Here is a 27,355-nt window from a genome sequence, read left to right on the forward strand (position 1 = left end):
AATTAAATATAAAACCTATTTACCAACAATCTTTTAACGTGTCCTAGCGCTTTCGGGAACGAATTCCTCTTCAGAAAATCAAAATTTGTTTAAATATTTTCTTATTTACTAAAACTTTGGATAACGGTGGAAACATTCATTATGACAGGGCGTTAAGGCGACACAAATTTTAACACATGACGACCACTTTTATAAATTTTACATACTTTACATAAAAATTCTACTCGTGACGACAATGTTTTAGTTAATATAAAAAAAGTTAAGTTCCTGAAGATCGATTTCGTTTCCGGAAACGTTAGGGCGCATTAAAAGATTGTTGGTAAGTGGGTTTTATGTTTTAATTATTTATTGTGTAATCATACCAAGGGGACCATGTTTGGTAAAAAAAAAAAAAAATACATATAAAATATATAAATTTAATTTATTAATGAGGTTATGGAATGTTGAAATAATATTACCTGCAAAACATATGAATAACGGGGCACTCTTTACACGCCACTTTTTAATTCTATATGTTTTTAAATAATTCACAGGAGTAATGTAGAAAATATTTTTTTTGTCGTAGCACAAAAATGAATAATTTAAAGGATGAATTACAAATTTTTATCAAATAATAATATTAATTTATCGTTTACGAAAAATCTAAGTCGAATACATAATTTACTTAATACGGCGAATGAAGTGTAACATCGCGTGTGGTTTATTTCATTTTTTAGCGTAATTAAATTTTATATATAATGTGCTAATTATTACTAAATATTATAATATAAGTGATTATTTCATAATTATTAAATTATCTTTTGTTTTTTGAATTTTAAAATATAGTATCGTACAAAAAAATGCAGGACAATTTCTTCTCACAGTTTTTTAAATGTAATATTGTTATATTACATTACTTTACGCAATGAATATAATATAATTGTCTTAAGAGAAAATATTTACGCCTAGATTAAGAAATTAAAAAATTATAATCCAACAATATTAAAAAGTAAATAATGTTCAGTTAATTTTTATGTTTTCCAAAATTTGGTCGAGCAGATAATTCAGCAAATTAATTAAAAAAACGACAAAGATTCTGTTTGCTTTTGTTAGAAAAAACAAATTATTGAACAAGCTACATTGTGTCATTTTTTTGTGAAATTTTCCAATATATATATCCGGCAGGGAATTTTTCAGCGTTCTTATAATCCCTGTTCTCTTAAATTTGTCACTTGCTGTTGAGAATCACTTGTCTCATAAGAGTTAACAGCTGAGAAAAAAAAAACATTTAAATTTTAAAGTCTTCTTCATCCTAAAAAATCTTAATTAAAAAAAAATAATAAATAAGTTTTTTGATAAAATAATTATGAAGGATTCTCTTTGATATATCAAATAATGGCTTTCCATTTTCCACAAGGACTAATACCTAACTACATATGCCGTGTAACTAAAGCGTTTGGTTGTAGACAACGTGACATGAGTGAAGTAGGTTAAAGCTTTTCTTCGCTAAGCAAAATTTAACTTATATATATAGTATAATTTTGCACGTCAACATTGCTAGCCTACTAAAATATAGTTAATATTCCGCATTAGAACACTTATTTCATTCTTTTATCTAATCGGAATGACTCTTTTGAGAACACCATTAGAAGGGGGCCAGATTTAACCGATACATACTCGGAAATTAATTTTTTATACCTTCACCGGAAAAAAAAGTAGTATTCCCAGGTCGATCCACAGCTATTCCTTCATCAGATATCAGGGATGAACTGGGCTTCAAATCCTGGTATCCTTGGAACGGTAAATGTAGTAGGGAAAAATCTGCATCCGCAGAAACAATAATGAAAATAAGAAATTAAAGAAACGATCCTAACTTGGAAATTATTTCTCCCAAAGAAAATAAATCCGCCTGATACCTCTCAGTTTTTATAAACCAGGGCCTTTTCTTCGTTTTTCCTGTTTAGCCTACGGTAATTACCGTTCAGGTATTACTTCAGAGGATGAATAAGGATGATATGTATGAATGTAAATGAAATGTAGTCTTGTACAGTCTCAGTTAGACCGTTCCTGAGATGTGTGATTAATTGAAACCCAACCACCAAAGAACACCGGTATTCACGATCTAGTATTCAAATCCGTATAAAAATAACTGACTTTACTAGGACTTGAACGATGGAACTCTCGACTTCTAAATCAGCTGATTTGGGCAGACGCGTTCACCTCTACACCAGTCCGGTGAGTTTATATACGAGGGCCGACTGAAACGAAACGTAACGGGGAAAAAAATCTCGCACAAAGCGGCAGGTGCTACCACGTTGCAATTTTATTTCCCTACTACTAACTTTCAAAAATTCATTGACCCATGTCTTTATTTTCTGTCAGTCACCATTGTATGCCTCCTATGTTAGCGCGTCTAAAACGTGTAGGGATTAAATTTTTAATAGCCTAAAAAGTGAAAAACTAGTGATTTATTATCATCTTAAAGGCGTTTATACGAGGCGATTTACTTAGAGGCATTATACTCGTAGTTATGAATATATTGGTCAAAGTACTGTGAATAGGCAGAGAATAAAATTTTGTGCATCAGAAACTGGTGACCGGTGAAGCGATTATAGAATGAAACTCGCAGCGATCAAGTAATTTCTGTAACTGGTGAGAAAAGTACCAAAAGTAGGTGAATGAATTGATTCAAAATGGCCGTCATATTACACCAGAACGTATTGCCACCTAGATAGGCAAACTGATAGAACGAATAGGACAAATTTTAGTAAAATCTATTCACAGTGGGTGCCACGCAAACTCACAGAAAAAAAACTAACAGCAATGAAAGGAAAAATATTACGAACTACTTCTGAAACGTTATAGTGATTAGAGAGAGAGGACTTCCTTATCAATATTGTGACGGGAGACGAAATTTGGGTTCATCATTAGGAGTCAGAATAAAAAAAGTAGAGCGTGGAATACTGGCGCTGTGAATCACCAGAAACAAAAACGTTCAGAACACAATCCTCTGAAAAAAAGTTCTCGAGCTAAAATTCTCTTAAAAAATTCTAAATATTAGTTAAAAGATTTTAAATCAATAAGTCTAAATATCGATGAATAAGAATAGCGAAGTTAAGCAAAATCTTAACATATAAGTTAATGTGTATCTAATATTTCATTTATGTCACGCATTACTGGCATCATCTAATATAAAATAACAGATAAAACAGACTTTTCGTTTCCGATGCTCTAATTATTTCGCAGTCAGAAACGCACTGATTTTCAGAGTACAACGCACTACATAAGTTCGATTAACAAGTATACCCTATACAAGGTACCAAATAACCTCAAATTGAGATTATGTTGTTGTCAGCCTTAAATTGAGGATAACTCATGAGAACAATTTAACCGATCTAAATCAAATTTTCACATGCATATCTTCAAATAGACTAATATGGCGTAACTAAATTTCAATAAAATCGATCTAGAGTTTTGGAGATTTTTTGAGCTAAAAAAATGTATGCATTAATGGTATTTTATTACTCCTTATACCTAAAAACTTAAAGAAAATTCATCTTAACCTCCCACTGCTACAATGCGACCGAAAGTCATATTTTAAATTGAAATTATGTTGTCTGTTGTTGACCTTTAATAGAGCGTAACTCAGGAACGACTGGATCAATTTTCATTAAATTTTCACACGCACAACTTCAGGCATACTACTACAGCATATCTAGTTTTCAATGAAATTGAAGCGGTAGATTTGGAAATTTTTGAGCCACATAACTTTATACACAGGCCTATATATATAACGAAATTAAATTTTAAGTTAATGGCATTTTCATATTCCTCATACCTCAAAACGAAAAGAAAATTAATTTTTATCGCCCCCAATCCCACCGTGCGACTGAAGTAATACCGTACTTTTCTTCGAAAAGTCAGTAAAAAAGAAAAGTATACGTAAAAATTAGATGTTGCAAATGTATGATGTTAAATTTAGTTCAAATATTAACGAATGATTTACTTTTTACGAAGGTTAGACTTTTTTTTTATAGGATGATTTAATTTTTTTTTTGGTGGTTTTACATATATCCTCGTTATAGAATTACAATGATGTGATAGATGCTTAATATAACCTTAACATTTATATATATATATATATATATATATATATATATATATATATATATATATATATATATATATATATATCTAATAAGAGGAACTTATAATTTTATTATATAGTTAATTACTTTAATACCATTTTTATTGTTGAAAATAACGCTGCAAATTATTTGTGTGTTTTTTTTAATGTGTACTATTCTTGGAGGAATTTTTTTTTCAAAATTCAATTATCAAATATAGAATTAAATTTTATATTGCATATTTAAGAAATTCAATATAAACATTTTATTGAATTGAAAGTTATAAAACTTTCAGTTCGATAAAAAATATGTATATATAGATATTCACAATTTATTCACGTAATTATACGCTAATATAAATATGTATATGTGTGTCTGTGTAATAGTAGAAAAATACTGTTTGAAAATTTTATAGGAGTTATTTTTAGTGATGATTTAATAATTTTTATTCATTTTATTTTAATATTTAATTGAATATTTAGCGATGAATTTATTTTATTACTAATTTATCGTCAGCCTGAATCTTCTAAAAAAAAAAAAAAACTGCAAATAATTGCCGATTTCTATCGTTAGAAAATTATAATCAGATAATAAGAGAAAAAAAGATGCTGTCGTAGTAAACGTGTCAGAAGGGCAGATTTCCTTGAAAACGTACCCAAAAACCCAGTTTTTTGGGTCCGACTCCGGTTTCTGTGAACGATACGCTTAAAAATCGGTACTGCTCTATTCCCAATAGGTTTACATCGTTCCACCAAGTTCCGTCAAGATCTGTTAAGATTTGCGTCCGGTAGAGCGGACGAAAAAATCTTAAACATATATATGTAAATAAAGATGACCGGACGCGGTAGCGATTTCCAAATTCTTTGGAAATCCGATAATATAAATAAACAAAATTAAAACAAAAACAGAAAACTAAAAGCGTAAAGAGAATTAAAAGTTACAAAATACTACAATAGAATGTATTTATGTTATAAAAATGTATTTATGTTTATCTTAAAATAAAAAATCCAAGAAAAAAGTAAATGTTAGATAGAATATACTTTATTATACTTACAGTTTTCCCCGAGATTATCAGTTTTTTATGTTGTTTTTTTTTTAATTTTTCTTTCTATCTGTTGATTGTTAATTAGTTAAGATCGAAATGCACGCCAAAATATAGATTTTTCAAACGGTTTCTCTTTTTTCTCTTTATTATTATTTTAAAAAAATATAAAAAAATAAAAATTTTGATTTTTCTTTTGTAAAAATATAGCCGATGAAACCGTGCCAAAACTGTTGATATCTGTTAATTTGGAACGAAATAATGAAATGTAACAAAACATTTTGACGATGCATAATATCCTAAGGCAGCTGATTCACCTCAAATATCAAAGAACCTCACAGATCCAATAAATGCAGTCATTTTACGCGCCTAACGTCCTCAATATTATCCAGAAGGTTAACTGCGAACCGATTCGCATGTTTGTTCAGTCTCATTTTGTATTTAGTGCCCGATCACTGTATCTCCTTTTGAACACTCGGTTCACCCAGATAATCATGGATCTCAGTGTTTCTCGCAAATTACAGCGTTTCCGTTTTATTTCTCAGTAATAATTTGTTCTGGAGTTGCTGTTCGATATCAATATTATTCTCGATTGTTGTACCCCATAGTTGTACCCCGTAGCTCCAGATCGGTTCAGGATCGTTTTGAACAACTGGTCGTTGGATAACGATTCCATCCCTTGCTTAGCAACCAGTAAATCTTGTATTTAATGTTAAACCGTTTTTGTTTCTCTCTGACATGAATCTTCCGCGTCAGACAGCGATGCAGATTCAACCCCAGGTATCGCATGCTGGATGTAAACGTCGTTCAGCTGAACTCGCGGGAAATTACTTCTTCTCATCGCAAACGTAACACTTGTAGACTTAGTCGGATTAACCTTCATTTCCATTTATATATCTACTATTTAATTAGATTCAATACGATTTAAACAAAATTATATTTGCATTATTTATTTTTAAAGCGGTCTTAATTTTAAAGGTCGATTAATATTAGCAAGCAATTAATTAGTAGCATATATTTTTTACGATATAATTTTTGAATCTTGGTCTGTTTTCAATGCTACCAAAAAGTAATTGTTAAAAGTGTAGATAATTATTTATTAATGTAACTATAGATATTATCTAAATTAATTTAGTTATAGAAGATGTAGGATTCATAGTAATATGAAAAATTACAGATCATATTTGTGACGCTCGTTTAACTTGATTTTTTAAAATAAATATGAATGTAAAATGTGAGCTTCATAATCTGGACTGAGTTTTAAAATATCGGATTTCTTACTGCACTTCGATATTTTTTTATCGATTGAGTCTTATGGTATTCCACTAGATAACTAATGCATCTTTCTAGATACAGAGTCTCTAGCCGTCGAATCATGAAATAAGTGCACCTGTGGTTTGTTAAATGGCATGAATCGCCAGGACAAGATGTGGAGTTAAATATGACCTTACAACGCCATCGGCTTACTTTTGAATTATCAATCTTCCATAAGGAAGACGTGCCCTGACCATCTTTGCCACTTCAAAACATGAATCTGATATTAAACAGTAAATACGATCGACTGAATTAAACAAGCTATAATATATATTTGATAAATTATGGATTTCAAATAGTTATTTTATCTTGTAAGAAAATAAACGGATTTAATTGGATAAATTTTTGCTTTTTTATTTTAATCCGATTACGTTTTTTGTTTTGTATCGCTGAATCTATTTTACTAGATTAAAAAAAAATCTTTCTGTATAATCTATGTTTATATACATATGGAATATTTTATTAAATTTATCTTTTAAAATGTTCTAGAACCAGTAAAACGCTTTCCAAAAATCTATAATATACAGAGTAATTCAAATGATACATTCAATTTTGTTACTATGTAATCCAAATTAAGAACTAATGATAAATGCAATACAAATACAATTCATAAATGTTCAATTTAGCCTCCGCCGGATGTACGGTACACATCTAAGCGACCTTTTCCTACAAGCGAGGAAGTGTATCTTGTGTTATTGAATTAACTCCAGCTGTGATACGGTTCCCACTTTTCCAGCATGTCCTGGTAGGTTATCCCAGTAATCGTGTGTTGCGCAAAAAAGAAATACCCGTAAATGTTTGATTGCAATAGAGCGAAAATCGCATTATTAACCATGGGAGAGTCTCTCTCATGTTTCCGTGTGTAATGGGAATTTTGTAGACCCCGCCCATATGCGACAATTATGTCTTTTCTTTTTCAATGAGATGGAACGTCGCTTCATCGGTAAAAATTAAACGGGGAAGAAACGTATCATCCTACATGTTTTCAAGCATTTGATCGTAAAATTCAATTCCCTTTGGTTTGTCACCTGCGCGAAGAGCCTGTAAAGTTGCAGGCGGTACGGCTAGAAAAATAAACGACGTCTCAAAACACGCCAGAAGGTTGGCTGAGGTATTCCAAGTTCTCCGCTTGCTCTCTCTATGGATTGACTTTCTTGGGTTTCGTACAAAACTTTCTTCAATTCGTGTCACGTTTTCCTCCACCACACGCGGTCGGCCCGTGCTCTTACCTTTACAGAGACAACCTGTTCAAACCGGTGAAAACAACGACATACGCTCTTCCTTATCGGAAGGTCAATATTAGCGGTCGTTTACACAACAATATGCGCTCTAGCGATGTTGTTCTTAATTTTCAGACCTTTAATTCATTTAAAGGTCCGAAAATTAACCTTTAATTCATTTTATTTTCAGACTCTTTAAGAACTACGTAGATCAGCCAGATACAGTGTAAAGTTCAGGAAATATAGCGTTACTAAATCGAGTCCGTCATTTAGAATTGCCCTGTATATATTTATATCCAATACAGAGATTTGATTAAAGCGTATTTTGTCGAACGATTATTCCAGCAGAAGAAACCGGTAAAAATAGATATTATGTTATGTTTAATTTTATTAAAATGCGATTTACTTGGAAAAAAATATTTTTTTAAATATTTTAACTTAAATAAAATTAAGTTTTTTAATAATTAAGCAACATTCATCTATTAATAATTTAGTATCTCTCGTAAACGTTTTAATGAAAATATCAGATGCGGAATAGGTAAAACATACAATTTTGTTATAATTTCAACAAAGATAGAAATAAAAAAGACTAAAAAACAAGGGATGTAATTAATTATATTGGGATTTTAAAAAGGAGAAGAAATAGTACAAACTTATTAAAATTTTGTACTAATTTGTTTTGCTTCCTAATATTTGGAAAAGAAAAGTGGTGTCTGTGCTGGGCGTCAAATGGTATGAATTTTTTTTCACTTTTTTTTTACCGACTTTTCTAAGAAAGTACGGTATTACCTTCGGTCGCATAATGAGAGGTAGTGAAAATGAATTTTGTTTACGCTTTGAGGTATGAGGAGTACGAAAATAACATTCAGTTAAATTGTGGTTTCTATATATATATATATATATATATGTATTGAGGCCTATGTGTACAATTTTATGGTTCAAAAATCTCCAAAAATTCAGAAATTTCATTGAGATTTATATACGTTGTAGTAGTATATCTGAAATTGTACATGTGAAAATTTAATGAATATTGATTGTGTCGTTCTTGAGTTACGCTCAATTTAAGGTTGGAAAGGTTATGTTGACCATATATTGATGTATTTTTCATCCGCTATTATGGAGCGAATAACAATGATAAGCGAATAGAAACTTGACGCCTGTGTTTAAGTTCTACTGGTTAATCGAACTTATTTAGTGTGTTCTGACTTGGAAGTAAGAGGGCAATTGAAACGAAAAGTCTCTCTTTTTGTGCAGAACTTTTCGAAGAAAATTACTATTACTTTCGGTCGCATGATAGAAGCGGGAGTTGAAAATCAATCTTCTTTACGTTTTGAGATACGAGGAGTAAAAAAATTCCGTTCACTTAAATCGTGGTTTCCTTATATATTTATTTATAGACTATGTATTCTGTGGCACGAAAATCTCCAAATTACAAGACTAATTTCATTGAAATTTAGGTATGCTGTAGTAGTGTATCTAAAGTTATCCACGGAATGGAATGCAAAGGTGGCGGAGGATTCACAAATTCTCCCTTCGAATCGCAGAGTCTGGACAGTGTCTGTTGCTGCTGTATGATTCTGTAATGGGCGTGTTTAAGGGTTTATTTTAATGACGGGTCTAAGTTTTAATATATTTTACCGACGGATTTATGATTAGCATTCAATATCCGTTTGTACCGGCGTTCTCAAAACCCATTTCTGGGTCCGATCGCGGGAGGCTAGGCTTTGAAAACCTGTGCTCTCGACGTAATACCCCTTCAGACCGTCCACTGAAGTCCTTTCGGTGCTAACGCTTCATAGGCTAGCAGGAATATGCCACAAACAATACTAATTATTTGGAGGGAGCAATGCGCCCCCTTCTCCGGAGGGAGTCGCAATTGCTGATTTAATTTGATTGATTGTAAGTATTAAGATATTTTAAAGAATGGATAAGGAGAAGATCTTCATCCACTTCTTCAATGGCTGCCCTTCATTTTGCATCTCTGCTGGGCTCTTTTTCCGGACTCCAGTCCGTGACGTCGGGTCGCGTAGTGGGTCTTCTTTCTTCTTCTTCTTCATTATGCATGTGAAAATTTTATAAAGTTTGGTTGTATCCCTACACTCAATTTAAGGTTAAAAAATTTGAGCGGAATAAATTAGAAGCGTGGTTTGTTATTATACTATAAGTTGGAAAGTTGAAGTTTCTTTATTTTCGGTATCTGTTGTTAGCTATATTATAATTTTTTTTTTTTAATTTTTTATGTTTTTGACTTGTAACTATTTTTTATAAATCCAAATTTTTATTTGAAAATTTTAGATTAGAATGTGTTGATACTTGTTCAAAAGGAAAAAAAAAAATAACGAAAATTCGTTCTTCTTAAGCAGAATTCTATAAGTTTTTTCTTTTTTTAAATTTGATGTGATATTTTCACCGATCTGAATATTTTTTGTAAGGCGTATAGAATAGAATTAATAGTACTCTTATTACACATGGTTTAATGAATAACTATATATATTACCGATGAAAGAATAATGTAAACAGTATACGGTATATTGTTTCTGTCTATCCCACCGCCTACCCCTTCTTCTTTTAATGTTGCGTGTGTTTGTGTGTATCTGTGTTTAAATGTATATGTCTAGGATGCTATGTCGGGTGAATGTATTACTATTTCGCCACATCCTCCCTTCGATGCCGCTAGAGTGCGGCACTCCTGAACAATAGTTAACCGAGTTGTTCAGTTGTGGACAGACCTTTCTACTAGGAGGTTGACTTTATAAAACACTCTTGGATCATAAGGATTAACAGCTGCTATACGTCAAAATGGCAAGTGTTAAAACCGATTAACATCCTTTTTTATTTATATATATTTTTTATTAATTTTTAATGTAACACGATCAAAATTATTATTAAAATAAAGTACGTACGTTTTTTCGGTTAATTATAAAAAACAACATACGAATTATTTTACCTCCTTAGTAATCGTATCTACAAAGATAATTATCTCGATTATTCGTGCTCTAATAAACCGCATAAATAAGATAGCTATCGTGATTCCCTTTCAAACAGCTACGTTTTTATATGTAGATTATTCTATTAGCGGTGTTACATTTATTAAGATAAGTTATGAATATAATTATTTGAAGAGAGAAATTTTTACGTAATTATTTTTTCTTTTCAAAGATATTTACCGAAAATTATTAAAATTTAATCGTGAATAACATTTATTTGAAAATTAAATGTTATAATATGCTTTAAATCTATTACTCTTCTTTTAAGATATTAAATCGTACATTTACTAACAGAATAGTATTTTTTTTAAACTTTTATAATTTAAACTTAAGCGATTAATTTTTTCTAATAATAAAATTAAAAAAAGATAAAAGTAAAGTAAAAATAAAAAAATAACATTTTATATACATTAAAAAACAGCTGACATCCAGGTTTTTGAGTACGTCGAAAAATTTATGAAAATATTTCAGTCGAAAAAAATTCATTATATCCTGAAATTACTTGGTATATTAGTATAAAATTTATTTATCATATAAAAATTCTAATTGTTAAAATGTAAATCAAAAGATTTAAAAATTTGTTACAAATCTAAGTAAAGATAATTGTGTTGTGGTTTTGTCAAAACCATATAGGGTAAAGGATAAATTTTGTGATAAAACTATCACGTTTAAACCGTTTTAAAAATCTGATATTAAATGTTAATATTAATTTTTTTTATTTCTTACACTTTTTAATAAAAATTTTTCTTTTATATTAAAAGATTTTAATGTAAGAAAAGTAAAGAAAAAATAAATGATAAACAATTTAATTTTTAAAAAAATAGTATGTTAGAATATTTTCTTTCAAAAAAGTAAACGTAAAAAAAAAATGAAATTAAAAAAAAATTGGATTTGCGAATTATATATTTGTTTAGTATTTTTATAAATTATTTTCTTAGCCTATTTGATTTTATTGAATTTGTTCTTACTTAGAATTCTGATTTTTTAAACATGAATAAGATTCTTTTTAAAAAATTTAGAATTTTGGGAAATCTGTATTTTTATGGTTTCCTTAAAAATCATCTTATATTAACAATTTGTGTAGTAGTGTTTTTTTGTAGCTACTTTCAACTTTCTATATCAAGGTGTATTTTTTTTGACTGGGATAGACGATTCGTCAGTTTTTAAAACGTACAATGTTTATATATGCAATAAATATTTTATTATCTTTTAAGAGAATACCATATTTAGAATATTAAGTTCTAAAATAAAATTTTTTTAATTTAAATTTAAGTATCAAATGAAATCAAAATTAAAAAAAAATCATAAATATCTCTCGTAAATATCTATTACTATAAATATAAAAAAAAGTTTTTATTACTAAAAAAATTACAATCTATTTTTATTTATAATGTTAAAAGACTGTTTTACGTACAAAATTTGTTAGAAAGGAATTTTTTTTATATGTATGATGTAATTAAAAAAATTATTATTTAGTAAGTTGTTCTTGTATTTGCTTCTTTTATTGGTTATGCTATAATAAAAAAAAAATACAATTTGTTACTTTAGTATTTAATTAGAGTTACATATACGAGTATAAAAATAAAAATATATTTTATTACATTTAAAAAAAAATTAAAATACGTTCAAGATGGATTAAATAAACGAATTTCACAATGATTATTCCTTTTTTTTTATTATATAGGGGTATGATCTGTTAAGAATTTCTCTAAGGAAACCAAAAATTATATTGTCTACCCGGAAAAAAGATATTTAATTTTTGTTTTGCCATTATTCAGTACTGGTGTGTTAGCTACAACAACTGATGTTCCTAGTGATGATGTCTAGTGCATGATGTCCCTAGTTGTAGATAAATAAATTATTTTCGTGTAGTAATTCAATATTATTTTCGTGTAATGTGAGCCTTAGCTCACGTTCGATAATATTTATGTCGTTTCTCAGCGTTCCTTTCTTATTTTTATCGAGTACAGGTTTTTCGCTTTTTAATTTCTTACGAGCAACTTATTTTTCTAATAACTATTTTTATAGACCTTCATAAATCTGAATAAAAATAATAATAACAAATATAAAATACAGTTAATAATAAAGATTTTTAAAAATAATTCGTTCTAAAAGAAGTAATTTTTAAATCCTTAAAATTGTGATTTTTTATAAATCGGTGTAAAATTAAGTGTTAAAAGACGCTGATGGTTGGTTTTTGTTTTTTGCCGACTTCTAACAGTCAAATTCTAAGAAGTGTTCAAAAAAAAATCTAATTTTTTTTAACTTGTTTAAGTTTTTTTAAAGTTTATTTCATTTTAAAATTTATGAAATTTTGTTGAATTAAAAAATAAGTAATGCTATATTTTAATTAAAGTTATCATTTCTTAAACATATAATTCGTTTGCTTGAAAGAAAAAATTATTTTCCCTTTTTTTACTCATTAGTCACTTGAGTTGTTGTTTCACTCTCTATTCTTTATAATAATAGTTTAATCTTCATATCTTAATGTAGTTTTTAGATACTACATCTTAATGACTGACCCACCAACCTAGTCCTAGATTTTTCTTGTAAAAATTACCGTAATATTATTATTTTTTTATTTATTTTAAACTTTTATTGTGAATAAAAATATATTTCTGATCTGATCGTGTTTTTATATAATTTTACTTTTTAATTATTGTTTATCATTTTCACCTAGTTACTTTCATTTTATAACAAAATAAAATAAAATAAAATAAATAAATAAATAAAAACAAGGTTATATTATTACGGTAAAAATACTGTCATGTAATTTACTAATTACGGCCCATGTTCGAGACATAATACTGTCTCTGCTTCTCGTCTAGGGGTTCCGAGTTTGAGCCCGGTCTGACGTGGCATTTTTACAGGATACGAAATTCATTATCATTTAACATAGTATATATTATTGGGCTTTAGCCTGTAATTTACAGTATAAATGAATAAAAATAATGGTATTTATTAAAAAAAAAGAAAAAAAAATTAAATTCGTCTCGGTTTAGTTTTAATTTTTTATTTTAATTAATACAACATATAAAAAAAAACATTAGCCAGAAATGATAAGCCGTATGTGTTTTAAAAAATAGTAATAAAATAAATATTTAAAAAGTTTCTAAATATCATAATTTTAATTTTAAGATTATTACATATCTTTATGTTAATATTTCTTTTTTTTTAATATTTTATATCTGTTTCTATAATTTATCATTAGTAATGGATTTTGTTTATTTGAAAATGTATCTCTTTCCAGTGATAAATTCATAAAATATTATTCAGTTTATTTTATTAATTTTTAATTTCAGTAAAAAAAAATAAAATGATTTCATTTTGTAAATTAAAAAAAATGTTAACATATATTTTTTTTTAAGTTGACCTTCTCTCAAACATCTCCTTGAAAGAGAAAAGCTTTCTTTTCCTCGTGTGTGTGCGCGTGCGCCCGTTCCTGTGTGTGTATTGGCGTATTGACACTTTTATATGTCAGTTAGTTAATTTATTTACTGATTATTTTTTTTTCCTCTTGATTCATTTTTAATTACATTTTAAACTTTTAAAAAGTAATTAATGATTAATCCTGTAATCTTGGTAATTACCAAGATTAATCGTTGGTCAAGCGTAATTTAAAATCTGTTTTTATAATTTTGTCCTAAATTTATTTTATTACCGGTTACGTAGTCTATGCATTTTGTTTTATATTTAAAAAGAAGAGATAATTTTGATAATTATATTTTTACTTTTTTTTTTATTTTTTAATGTCTGTTTTTCCAAAAATTCTTTTTTTAGGGTAAGATAGCTGAGTTTTATGGCCGGATAACCTTTCTGATGCCAATCTATTATCAAGGAATGAGTAATAAAATTCTCATTTGAATCGGGAACCACTTTACTTCCAATTTATTAATGTAATAAACGAAAAAAAAATTATTTTGAATCGTCTATAAATTTAACTTATATCAGAAAATACTCCACGAAACTTAGATAAATAAAACAATTTTAAAATTTATGTGTCATTAGGTACATAAAAATTGACGTACAACAAAATGACCTGAAAATCCCAAACCTCATTGTCGTCTTTTTGCGATAGTGTACACGATTCAAAAAGAAACTTATTACGCAAAATAAATCCGTATGTACGTGACCTCGACTTACCACACTTATTAAGCAACCCTCCACGACGTCTGAAAGACGGAGTAGAGAAACGGCATAAATTAAAATTTTACGCATGTCCTTTTCTCTCTAATTTTATTCATTCATCACTTTCTTATTTATTTTTTTTTATTGTAACATTGTTGAGTGTTGGTCCATTTAAGGTTTTCAAGTCATTTAAATATATTTATCATAAAATTTAGTGTTTTTTTTTTTTTTTTTTTTTTTGTTAAAAAAGTTCTAAATAAACATTTAATAAACTGAAAAAAAAGTTGTAAGTTTCTTTAATATCTTATTATTAAATAGTAGTACTATGGGCACTAGATATCGTATTTACATCGTAATTTTATTCTTAATTATGAAATTGACAGTTTTATGAAAATGTTTTATATTTATAAACGGTTCAAAAAAATACACACACACACACATATATATATATATATATATATATTTATTTATTTACTTGCCTCGTCAAGGCAAGTAAATTTATGTCCATTTGGATGAAAGAGATACAAGACGACCTGTAACGATTGAACATCGCAGAAGAAAAAATCAAGGACAGAAGGAAATTTAGGATGAAAGTAGAAATAAGAAAATTGAACAAGAGCAAAAAAGAGAAACGTTACGAAGAAGATGGTCGGAGGAGAGGAAGAAGAAACATAGTGTATGGTTGAAGATGTTTTGGGAAGAAAAGAAAAGAGAAGGAAGTAAAGCCATGATTGGCTCAAGTTCACGCGCACTCCTGAAGGTGAATAATAAGAAATAATAATAATAATTATATATATATGTATGTATGAAATAGCTAGGAAAGTATTGCGTGACTTTCTTGGCTACGCCGGCCACGATGTGATTACCAAAATAAGATTTAAACATTAAAATTCCCAAATTTCGAATAAAAAAAGTTTTAGGGAGTATTTTACTCTGTGGGGAAAATAAAAAAAAAATTATTAATAAAAAAGTTATCCCTAACAAAATAAATTGATATAAAAGAGAATTTTTTACAAATATTGAAAAAATATAACTTTTATAAAAATAATTGAAAACGTTGCATCTCATTTTGGGTCCGGAATGTAATATAGAAGCCAAAGCTACTTTGATTTTAATACCCGTTTACGTGAAGAAGAAAAATACAAAAAACGTTTTTTTTAAATAAAAATTTAAAGAGTTAGAGCCTAAATACAGAATATATAATTTTTTGTGGTGGGGAATAAATTTTAAGAAAGGTTTTTCTAAAAATATTCATATATAGTTAAGCTTAATTAATTTGCATAGGTGAAGAAAGTTTTCTCTAAATTTAACATTCCCTTTTAAAATTAGAGAAGAATAATTTTCCGCAGTTTAGGTCCGAGATCTATAATCTAAAAAAACTTGTAGACATATTTTATGAAGAAATTATACGAATTATGCAATTATAAGAATCGATTAATATATTAAATTTGAAGTATTACTAAAAAACGTTTTTGAAAAATATTCAAACGAAGGAAAATAGAGTAATCGAAAATAAAAAGTATACTTCAGTTTTAAGAGATGAGGGTTAATTTTTTGGAAAAAAAGATTTTTGGGATTACTTATATTAATAGTTATTTATATTTAATAAAGCTTTCTCTAAAATGCCTCTGAAAAAAATCGATATTAGTTTTTTTGCGATACTCCCCTAAACGAATTAAAAAAAAAATTAATATGACCATCGCCCCATGTATGGAAACATACATGTTTCCATAATCAAATTTGAAGAAAATCGGTTAGGTCAATCCTGTGATATAAAACTAAATTTGAGGGTTTCTTATGGTTTTTGACCTGAAAAAAAGGAATAAAACAGAACCGTGTCTCTAGTAGTTTTCATAATATTCGACGTAAAACAAAAACATTTATTGTCTGAAATACGTTTTTTAATATAAAAATGTTTAAATGAGTAATAAATGCATAAAATTTATTATCAAAACTTGTAACGACACTTTTTTAATTAAAAACTTAAAAAACGTTGTTTTTAACAAATTTTTCTGTTTTACGTCAAATATTATGAAAGCTACTTGAGATTTTGTTCTAGAACTTATTTTATTCAATTTGTCAGGTCAAAAACCATAAGAAACCAACATAAGTTAACCCCTTAATGTGGGTTGTTAGAATTTCAGTACGGTTTTATTTCGCTATTTGCCCAAGAATTACAAGGCAATCTTTCGCTAGCCGTAATTCGCTAACAAAGATTTTCTGGACCGATGTTTATATAAACGTTTTTCGTTATTTTCGCTAGTAGAATGAGTTCTGAAAGCTCCAGTAACAATTCACGAATCACTTGGGCTAAGTATAAAATATTTTGGCTCGAAAATCTCCAAAAGTACTCGATCAATATCACTGAAATTTATATATGATGTAGCAGTGTAACTGAAGTTGTGCATGTGAAAAATTGATGAAGAATGAGTCGTTCTTGAGTTTAGCTCAAATTAATGTCGAGAAAATTTGAGCTCGGCTAGTAAGAAGAGTGATTTGTTGTCATAATGAAAGTTGTAAAGTAGAAACAAAATAAAACCATGAGAAGTCGATTTTCTTGCCCAGAACTGCGCAGTATTTAATTTTTTTTTTTAAATGTGAGCACATCACTATTTTCGTAATCTCAAATAGTCCTCATTACAACGGTATATTGATTGTAATAGTTGTTCTTTACTTTAATTTCAAGCTTTTATTAGAGAGAGTTGTTGAACTCATACTGTTATTGTGTCAACGTTTTTCATTATAGAAGCTCACTCACAGATTAAATAAAACTTAGTCCTTATTTACAGAATGTTCAAAATGTTCGAGGAAGCTAACACCTTCCTCTATCTACTGGAAAACGAGACTTTTTCCCAATCAATATATATATATATATATATGTTGATTTAGTAAATCTCTAAATCTACACTCATTTTTGTATGTACGTATATACCAATAACCCAAATTAACGCACCGGGTTGGTCTAGTGGTGAACTCGTCATCGCAGATCAGCTGATTTCGAAGTCGAGAGTTCTCAAGGTTCAAATCCTATAAAGCCAATTACTTTTATACGAATTGGAATGCTAGATCGTAGATACAGATGTTTTTTGATGGTTGGGTTTCAATTAATCACACATTTCAGGAACGGTCGACCTAAGACTATACAAGACTACACTTCATTTATATTCATACATATCATCCTCTGAAGCAATACCTTACGGTGGTTCCGGAGGCTAAACAGAAAAAGAAAGAATAGCCCAAATTATTGATGTGTTTTTGTTTTCATATTACACAAGAACGGCTGAAATGATCTTAAAGAAACTTTGGATATTTACATATCCGTGAATAAAATATTAGCTTTGTTATTTAAATTAAAATACTTTCAGTTAGATTCGTCTGTCTCTTGGAGGAAAATCTTTTACGTAACATTTATTTTCATTTAACCAAAATAAGATAAAAATTAAAAATTAAGAAAGTACTTTTTCAGAAAGTTTTAAAACGTTAGGAAAGTTATCTACCGTTTCAGGACAAAATTGTTTTTTAATGATTTATTTTATGAGAATGGATTTTAACAAAGGTTTTCAGTAAATTATATAAAGAAAATTCTTATCGATTGAAAAAAACTATTTTAAACAAAACTGGGGCTTAAATCTCCTTTCACAAAAAAAAATTGTGATTTAATTATTCTGTTTCAAATTTTAACAAAAGCAATCAACAGATAAAAATTTTAGTTAGTAAAAATATGTGTGAAATAATATTACTAGGTTATATTTTTCGGAATTTTAATTAAATATTCATTTTCAAATGATCGATAACGTTTTGTCACCGCAAAGAATGCCAAATAAAAAGAATATTAATTAAATCTTTTTGCAATTTAAAAAAAAATATATTAAATTTTACAGTATTATTTTCTAATTAATAACTCTAATGAATGTAAAACAAATTAAAACCGTAGGAAAAAAATGAGATGTTTTCGAAATGCGTCATTTTTATAACTTAATATGAAACATTACGTATTAAATAAGAGAGTATACTAATAAGGGTCGAGGAAATTAACCCCTCCTCAGTAAAATAGGAGGACAGGTGAAACTCGCTTTAATTGACTAATATTATTAACATATCTGTAAATTTATATTTGGATACAATTTAATATATCAGAGTTGTTTTCGTCCGTAATTAATTTGAATAATCTGTGTTTTAAGTATAAGTGAATTAATATTGGAACATTCGAAGGTATAAAATTATGCGCACGTATTAAAGTATTTTTATATTATGCATCAGACTAATAAGACACTGTATTGTTATTTATGTAACTGTATTTATACCGGTATAGCATGACGTCATGATGCCATTAAGTCGGTTGTAATAATACAAAAGGTTTCACACATGGCATCATGTTTGTTTTAAAACATTTTTGAACTGCTTGTTCGATTTTTTTAATTATAGTGATTTTTAAGTTCCTCGTAGGTCGATTAAAAAAAAATATATTATATATTTTTAGTTAGGGAACAAAGAAATTAAAAAAATAAAAATATTCTATTATAATTTTTATGCCATTTTATTTTTCCTTGTATAACTATTATTATTAAATAGTTTGTACTTTAGTTCACTTATTATACAATAATAATAGTAAAGAAAAGCTGTGAAATCTATTTTATACTTGGAAAACTGTAAAAATTACTTTTATTCTCCCATAATTACATTAAAGATGTTTAATGTAAATTAAACCCGTTAAATTTCTTACTTAATACGGCTTCTTTCTTATGTTTTTCGATTGTTACTGTTGCTGTTTGGTTCCTGTACATGTTAGCAATCGTTCTTCTATCTCTGTATTTGAACTCTAATTTTTTTAAAATGCTGAATATTTTATTCCAGTCTACGTTATCGAATGCCTTTTCTAGGTCTATAAGCGCCAAGTATGTCGGTTTGTTTTTCTTTAATCTTCCTTCTACTATTAATCTGAGGCCTAAAATTGCTTCCCTTGTCCCTATATTTTTCCTGAAACCAAATTGGTCTTCTCCTAACACTTCTTCCACTCTCCTCTCAATTCTTCTGTATGGAATTCTAGTTAAGATTTTTGATGCGTGACTAGTTAAACTAATTGTTCGGTATTCTTCACATTTATCTGCCCCTGCTTTCTTTGGTATCATGACTATAACACTTTTTTTGAAGCCTGACGGAAATTCCCCTTTTTAATAAATATTACACACCAGTTTGTATAATCTATTAATCGCTTCCTCACCTGCACTGCGCAGTAATTCTACAGGTATTCCGCCTATTCCAGGAGCCTTTCTGCCATTTAAATCTTTTAATGCTCTCTTAAATTCAGATCTCAGTATTGTTTCTCCCATTTCATCCTCTTCAACTTCCTCTTCTTCCTCTATAACACCATTTTCTAATTCATTTCCTCCGTATAACTCTTCAATATATTCCACCCATCTATCGACTTTACCTTTCGTATTATATATTGGTGTACCATCTTTGTTTAACACATTATTACATTTTAATTATTTTGTGATATACACTGTTATAAATGACAACTTTGTTCACTATGCATAATTAAAAATAAAATTGTTTCTCCGCCTCTTAAAGTATTTAAAATCAATTATATTATTTAAAATAAAGTTAATTTAACGTATTAATATTTGTTTTTCTTTTAAAATACAATAATATGATATTTATATTTTGTATTATTTACATTATAGGTTTATGATTTTAACAACTGATTTAAAAGTTACGGTATTTGATTGTCGAGTAAATGTTTTTAAAATTGTTTTTAAGGTGAGATTAAATTTTATTTTACTGAGAATATAAAATTATTTAAAAATGTATTTTTTTTTCTTTTATTAACCGGAAAATTTTAGTTAAATTTTTATCACTCGTTTCAAGTTAAATATTCAATTTATTATTATTTAGACTATATTACAGAGTATTTTCTTTTAAAGAATATTTAGAAACTTTTGTAATCTGTATCAAAGAACGGATAAATTGATTTTTGTATACGTACGATCCTGATGTAGGAAAAAAACTAGTCGCTTATCGTAATTCTTAATTTAATAAACCTTACAAATAATATCTAGGCTTTTTATAACTTTTTTCGTCGGCGGAAGGGAAACCTTTTAAAGGAACCGTGTATTCTTGAACTCCACGATAGTGTGGGATCTACCTTACGAGCCTACCCGCTAAAATGTTCTACAACGTAGAATGCCGGGCTCACCTTACGGTATTTTTAGAGCACCCCTTCTGTCTTGTCTTCATCAAACCCGTACTAGTCTTGCGGGTTTTTTTCTTTTATCCTCGACCTTGGAGCCTGGAACCTGCCCTAAAGGAGATTAAATTATTCGTCTCTGGATTTATCGCGTTTTTATAACCGCCTATACTTATGTTAATAAGGGTCAAAACACCATTCGGATTGATGATAATGTAAGATTATATACTTTTTTGAAATCCTTTTATTCAGAAGTTTGTAAAAAAAATTATCTTCTTTATTATGCGTGCATATAAAGTCGTTTTATGTTTTTTCTTTTCATAATTTTTACTGTATTATAATTTTGTGAATATTTCTGGTTGATTGGGAGGTGTAAATTTACACGATTCATGTTTAAGAAAATTCTGTTTCAACTATTATATTATTTATTTAATAAAACATTCATATAATACGACTTTATAAATTATATTTTATACACACTACGCAAAGTTTCTTTTATTTATAAGTGTGTTGCTGATTTATTTAAAGAATACATAGTCTATCGTATTAAATTTCATTTATGTTTTATTCTATGCATCTTCCATCTTTCTGAATTACACGCTGTTACAACTATATAGTTACTTCAATATTATATATTCTTTCACAGCTATCAGCGTTTAACAAACTTCCTCTTATAAACTTTCTTATTGTTGGATAAAAAATTTTAATTTTAACAATGTTTTTCATTCTGTAATGATTTAAACATTGTAATTTATTATTATTGTTGTATAAACTTTATTATTTCTTTATAGAACCTTGTTTCATATCTTAAAAAAAGTATTTCCTTCAAGCATTTTTACTAAATGTTTATTCGTGACATATTGAAATAAATTTTTTTGTTTGGTATTTATATCCCAGCATCCTCATCGCGGTTTCGTTCGCGCAATACAGTTACTTTCGTTTCCTGTCGCGGTCAATTTTTTTTCATTTTATGATTTTTAGTTAAGTAACCGGAGGCAGGTGCATCCAGTCGCGTCGCACATACGTAAACGTGGCAGTAGCTGTGTTGGTTGAGCCGCCACGCCGTACACCCTTAAAAAATCGTAATTCAAAAAACCTGAAATTGGTTTTTACTCGTAAATACTTATCTGAAGAGTATTTTAAAGCCTAAATCTAACTTTTACCTTTCTTAATTCCCTTTCAAGTTTTCAAGAATTTCGGAAAATCTAAAAATTGGTTTTTAGATATTCACATAAAGATTACACACACAAAAAATCAAGTTGTTATCTACACGTGTTACCGAAAAATTAAAAAAAGAAATTTTTAAATATTAAATTTCATTGTTACTCCATTTTAACCTCGGAAAAAGAAAAAAAAATCCTTTTTTATTATACGAAACTCCTTAAAAATCTTTTCTGATTGTCCACTTACACCGTAAGAAGAACTTGTGTACAAATTTTCATCAATTTATCGTGAGTAGTTTTTGCTGGGCGTTAATTATGAATCACTCACAACTTGTTTTGTATATATATATATATTATCAAATAAAAATACTTATAAAAGCGTTTCAAATTCATCCACCCGACCCCCCCCTCAAAAAAACTAAAAATAAATGTGTATAAAAAGGAATACGTTTTCATTTTAAATATTCTGCGTTTTTTTTAGTTTTAATTTAATTTTGCTGTTATGTTCATTTGTATAGTGTTTGTTAGTGTTAAAAAATACTAATTTAATAAATAAAATGTAATATAGCCAATTTTTTCTCTGGAATAAATACGTAAATTTTGGTTCATAATAATTTATTATTTTTTCTTTCACGTCAAGGCCGGGTAATTCTAGTCGTCATTCTGCTTTCTAAAGGGAGACAACTATAACAACTCGGTTATATATATATATACACACACACACACACACACATACATATATATATAACAGAGTTATAGTTACTTGAGTGAAGTCACTTGATACCAATTTTCTTTACGCTTTGTGAAGCGAACTCTTTCTCTGTATAAAAGACGTTGATTCTGTTCTGTCCTCTTTATGACAAGGATTGGTTTTCAAATAGAATGAATACAATTTGCATGCTTCATATTGACTAAGGTTTTAAATTATATTTTACTACTATTAACAAACGGTTGGCGTTGATTATATTGAAGAGCTGTACGCTTTCAGTGGCAGATTTAGAATTTATTTTCTAATAGGAGAGAAATTGTTGATTATACTCGTATAGTGTACTGCGTTAAATACTATGTGACCGAATCGGTTGGTTACACGATTTAATAGTCTAAGGAATAAAGCGTTAATATTTAAATACTTCGTAGTAATTTCACTTATGTTTATGCCATTTTTTTTCTTTTTATTATAATAGATAATAAAAATGTGATGGAAAGTCTTTTCAGCGAACACTGTTTAAATATCTAATCAATAGGTAAAGTTTAAAATATTACCGTAGATAATTATATTCTACATAAGTTACATCGAGTTTTTATTATTTTATTTATTTATTAACATTTTCCATTTGTTATTAGTTTTTTATTAATTAAAAAAAATGAAAGAAAGAAAATATGGACATAAATTTTATGAAGATATATATATATATATATATATAAAACTAGCATCTCCCGTCGTGGCTTTGTCCGGGCTATACACGTATAGAAGTTTTTCTTTGTGTGGGCTGTTACTCTCTTAATTATCATTAATTCCCGACTTGCAGGATAAAATAAAACGTTTAGATTCCTAAAATAAAATTTTCGATCAAATCAGGTGGGTATTGTAATTGTTGAATTACTTTTCTCCCAGCTCAGCAAAGCCCAGGAGTTTATCATTCCATTTTTTTTTTTGGCTTTGTAGTGGTTACACATTTTAATCGTAGTACCTATTTGAAAATTTTTCAAATTCAGATATTCAATTTAGGCTGATAATCAAAAACCTATCGTATTTCTCCAAGGCGAAATCGATTTTGAGTCGACCTTATAGGTTGTTTTTCAAATCTTTGAGAACTCTGTTTGTAGATTCACGTTGTCTACAGTTTAGTAGCCGTAGAAGTTCTCCTTCCTACATGTGACCTCGTTAACCTAGGCGTTATGAAGCTATTAATACCAAATTAAAAATCGAATCTATGTCAATTTTATATATATATATGGTTTACCCTGGCCGAACTTCTTAGTTCAGTATTTAAAGATCTATAAATTACTACTTTGTTCGTGTGCGGATGAGTTCTCGCGGGTCGGCGCCAGATTAGACAATGGAACTAAATTTATTAAAACGCATATTAATGAAGTTATTGATATCGAAATTCAGTTTTCTTCAAACCATCAAAACTTTTTTAAATATGTAAATAGTAGTTCCCTTTAATTGCATTATTAAATTAATTTACAATTTTTACGTATTTTACGGTATTAATATAAATCGATCTTTTATTGACAATGACATTAATTATTAGCTCACATAACTTGCTAAATAATCGATATTGACGTAGAAAACGATCGATATACACAGTGACAATCTATATAGAAAAACATTATATTTAGCAAAACAAGTTTTAGGTTATTTATCTATTTATATTTTTTTTTACTTATGATTTATATAATAATAAGATTGGCGAGGTTTGAACTACGGTAAAAATTCCGGAGGTTGTAAGAAAACTGAAGTTAAAATTTGTAATGACTTGTTCATTAGTTTTCGCGGTTTTCGGGAATAAACAAAAAATACTTTGTCTCTTTGTATAATATTGAGATTTACTACAATAACGAGTATAAACAATAACATTCAAATAGAGCGATAATCTACCCACTTATTTTCGTAGATGAAGTCTAATGTCTTCACACTATTGTCTTCTTTCCAGAAGACAAATGCGATGAACAGTATCATTTTTAATTGCATTCTACTCATTATTTTTGCGCACAGTTCTAGAAGTATAATTTTTAAAATTATACAGTAAATTAATGATAAATAATCTAGCTGATTACATCCTAACAGCAGAGTACTCGTATTAGTATTTTAGATTTAAAAAAAAATATTTCCCATTTTTTTAATATTATTCTATTTTCTTCTACTTTTTGATCTTCCACAGGAATCTCTCTTTCATCAGAACGTACATGTAGAAGTTTAAATTAAAAAAATAAAAATATATAGTACATCTATATATTTTTATTTTAAAAAAATTATTAAAATGTTGTAACTTTCTGTAAATTTTTATTAACTTACCGCAGTTACTGACGTAAAAGTTTTATATTAATTATTACTGATAATAATTTTTAATAAAACATTTGTAATTAATGTCTTAGTTGGTAAATATACCTATATATTTTTAAAATTTGTTAAACTATATTCTTAATCTACGTTTCCACATATATATTCGTTCTGACGAAACAGAAATCTGAAAAAGCACTAGAAATAGAAGAAAATATAAAGCAATAAGCAAGTGAAAAAAATTAATTTTTATTAATAACTATGAAGTGTAATATTTAAATTATACAGTGGTACCACTACGTTTTAGTTTCACATTAAACCCGATATCTTCTATGCATCTATTAAAAGTAATGGAATTTCGACTGGGGTTTAAGGATATCATAGTCACTCTTATTAAACTAATAGAACAAGAGTTACAGGGTAGAAGACAGTTCCTTTCCCGTTAATATATGTCCTGTACATTATTGATTTACGGTATAAAAATATGTATTTTAATATTTAAGTCCTAGATTAAGAATTGCTCAACCATATTATAAATTTAAAGTAATAATGTATCTGTCGGGCACGTACTTGGGGAATCGTTGCCAATCAGCTGTTATTACAGCTTTCCGTTACAGTAATTCCGTTGCCGTTTAAATCCAGTTAAATGAAACGTATTGTCATTTTCATTTTGATTTAATTACCGTATTGGAGTACGTTCATTGTTATCGAACAAAGCAATTAATAGAAATGTTTAATGATTTCACTGCGCGGTAATGGACAAGAAACAGTTGCCGAAATGAAATTTTGTGATAATATACTTCATCTAATCATAAGAACTGTAATATATTTAAATTTAAATTAATATTATAAAAAAATTCATATGAACACATCTTTAAGGCGTACAACTTCGTTGTACGCCTATTAAATTACATATATACATTTTTTAAATGAAAAATGCATAAAATTTTATTTCTCTAAGAACTTTTGATTTTTTTAATATTTTTTTATTGCTATTATTATTTATTGTAAAATTTTTTTACAATCAGAGGTTAATAATTATTAATAAATCAATATATTTAAATTAAAAAAAAAAAATACAACATTCTACAGTTAATCATTTTTGAGTTATGCAAGGTACATACGTACATTCGTACGCACAGACGTCACACCGAAACTGGTCAAAATGGATTCAGGGATGGTCAAAATGGATATTTCCGTTGAAATCTGGAAACTAAAATTTTTCGTGATTGCAATACTTCCTTTACTTCGTACAAGGAAGTAAAAATAAAAATTAAGTTTGGACTCATGATAGTTGGAATCCAGTTTATTCCCAGTTTTTTTTATCTTTGCGTTCGTACAAACAAAAGTGAACTATCTTTTATTTTTGAGATTTTTATCTGTTTTATCGGGCATCACACAAAAACGACAAAATAAATTTTAATCTAAATTACTGATGAAACTTATTTTATGTCTGATTAATTTATTAGTTACGGTTTAATTAAAAATATATATTTGGAAGATCAATCTACTCTTTTAAGACTTTTTAATTTTTTTTTTGTAATTTTTCCGTCAGGGCGGAATAAGTTGTCATAAAAAAAACCCATAAAATTAGTAACAAGTTTTACTATTTTTGTGATTTATTCGAAGCAGATATATTCTATTAAAAAATAAATCGAGGAAGAAAAATAAATAAAATTCGGTACAACTTATTTAAATTTTTAAATTTCGAGCGGTAAAATCTTCTGATTTACACAAGTAGGATGAATTTAAAACAATTTCAGGGAAAATAAATAAAATAAAATTTTATTTATATTAATTTCCTTGTAAACAGTTTTTCTTGTATTGAATTAATCTTGACATCTCTTTCAGTCAAAACAGCTTGTGTAAATACGTAATAAAAAACGCATTACAGTTTCACAAAATTAAAATTTAAATATTAAAAATGCATTTCTTAAAAGTATTTTTTAATAACACAACCGATTATAAATAATAGTCAATATTCATGTAAAAAAAAAAACAGTATTGTTTAAAATTTCTTTTTTTTGTCGTATTTCTTTTCTTAAAATATCTATGCTGATTACTTCTGAAAGTTACTTAAAATATAGTTATTGAAATATATACGTATACACATCTTACTTTATCTTGTTTTCAATTCTTTATTTTAGAAAGCTTTCAGTAAGCTAACATAAATTTATTTGAGTATAGAGAGAGATAACTAG

At 28.0% G+C, this 27,355-nt stretch overlaps 1 protein-coding gene across 1 annotated transcript in view; it reads left to right on the plus strand.

Annotated features, from left to right (window-relative positions):
- Nucleotides 1–10,368: 10,368 nt before the first annotated feature.
- Nucleotides 10,369–27,355, plus strand: part of Cht7 (chitinase 7) — a 377,604-nt gene continuing 360,617 nt past the window's right edge. Inside the window, exon 1 of the mRNA XM_075374574.1 lies at nucleotides 10,369–10,484. Within this exon, the coding sequence (XP_075230689.1) occupies nucleotides 10,482–10,484 (3 nt within the window). The 5' untranslated portion in view covers nucleotides 10,369–10,481. The remainder of the gene's footprint in view (nucleotides 10,485–27,355) is intronic.

The sequence above is a fragment of the Lycorma delicatula genome, chromosome 9 (assembly GCF_047948215.1).
Source record: "Lycorma delicatula isolate Av1 chromosome 9, ASM4794821v1, whole genome shotgun sequence".
Lineage (NCBI taxonomy): Eukaryota > Metazoa > Arthropoda > Insecta > Hemiptera > Fulgoridae > Lycorma > Lycorma delicatula.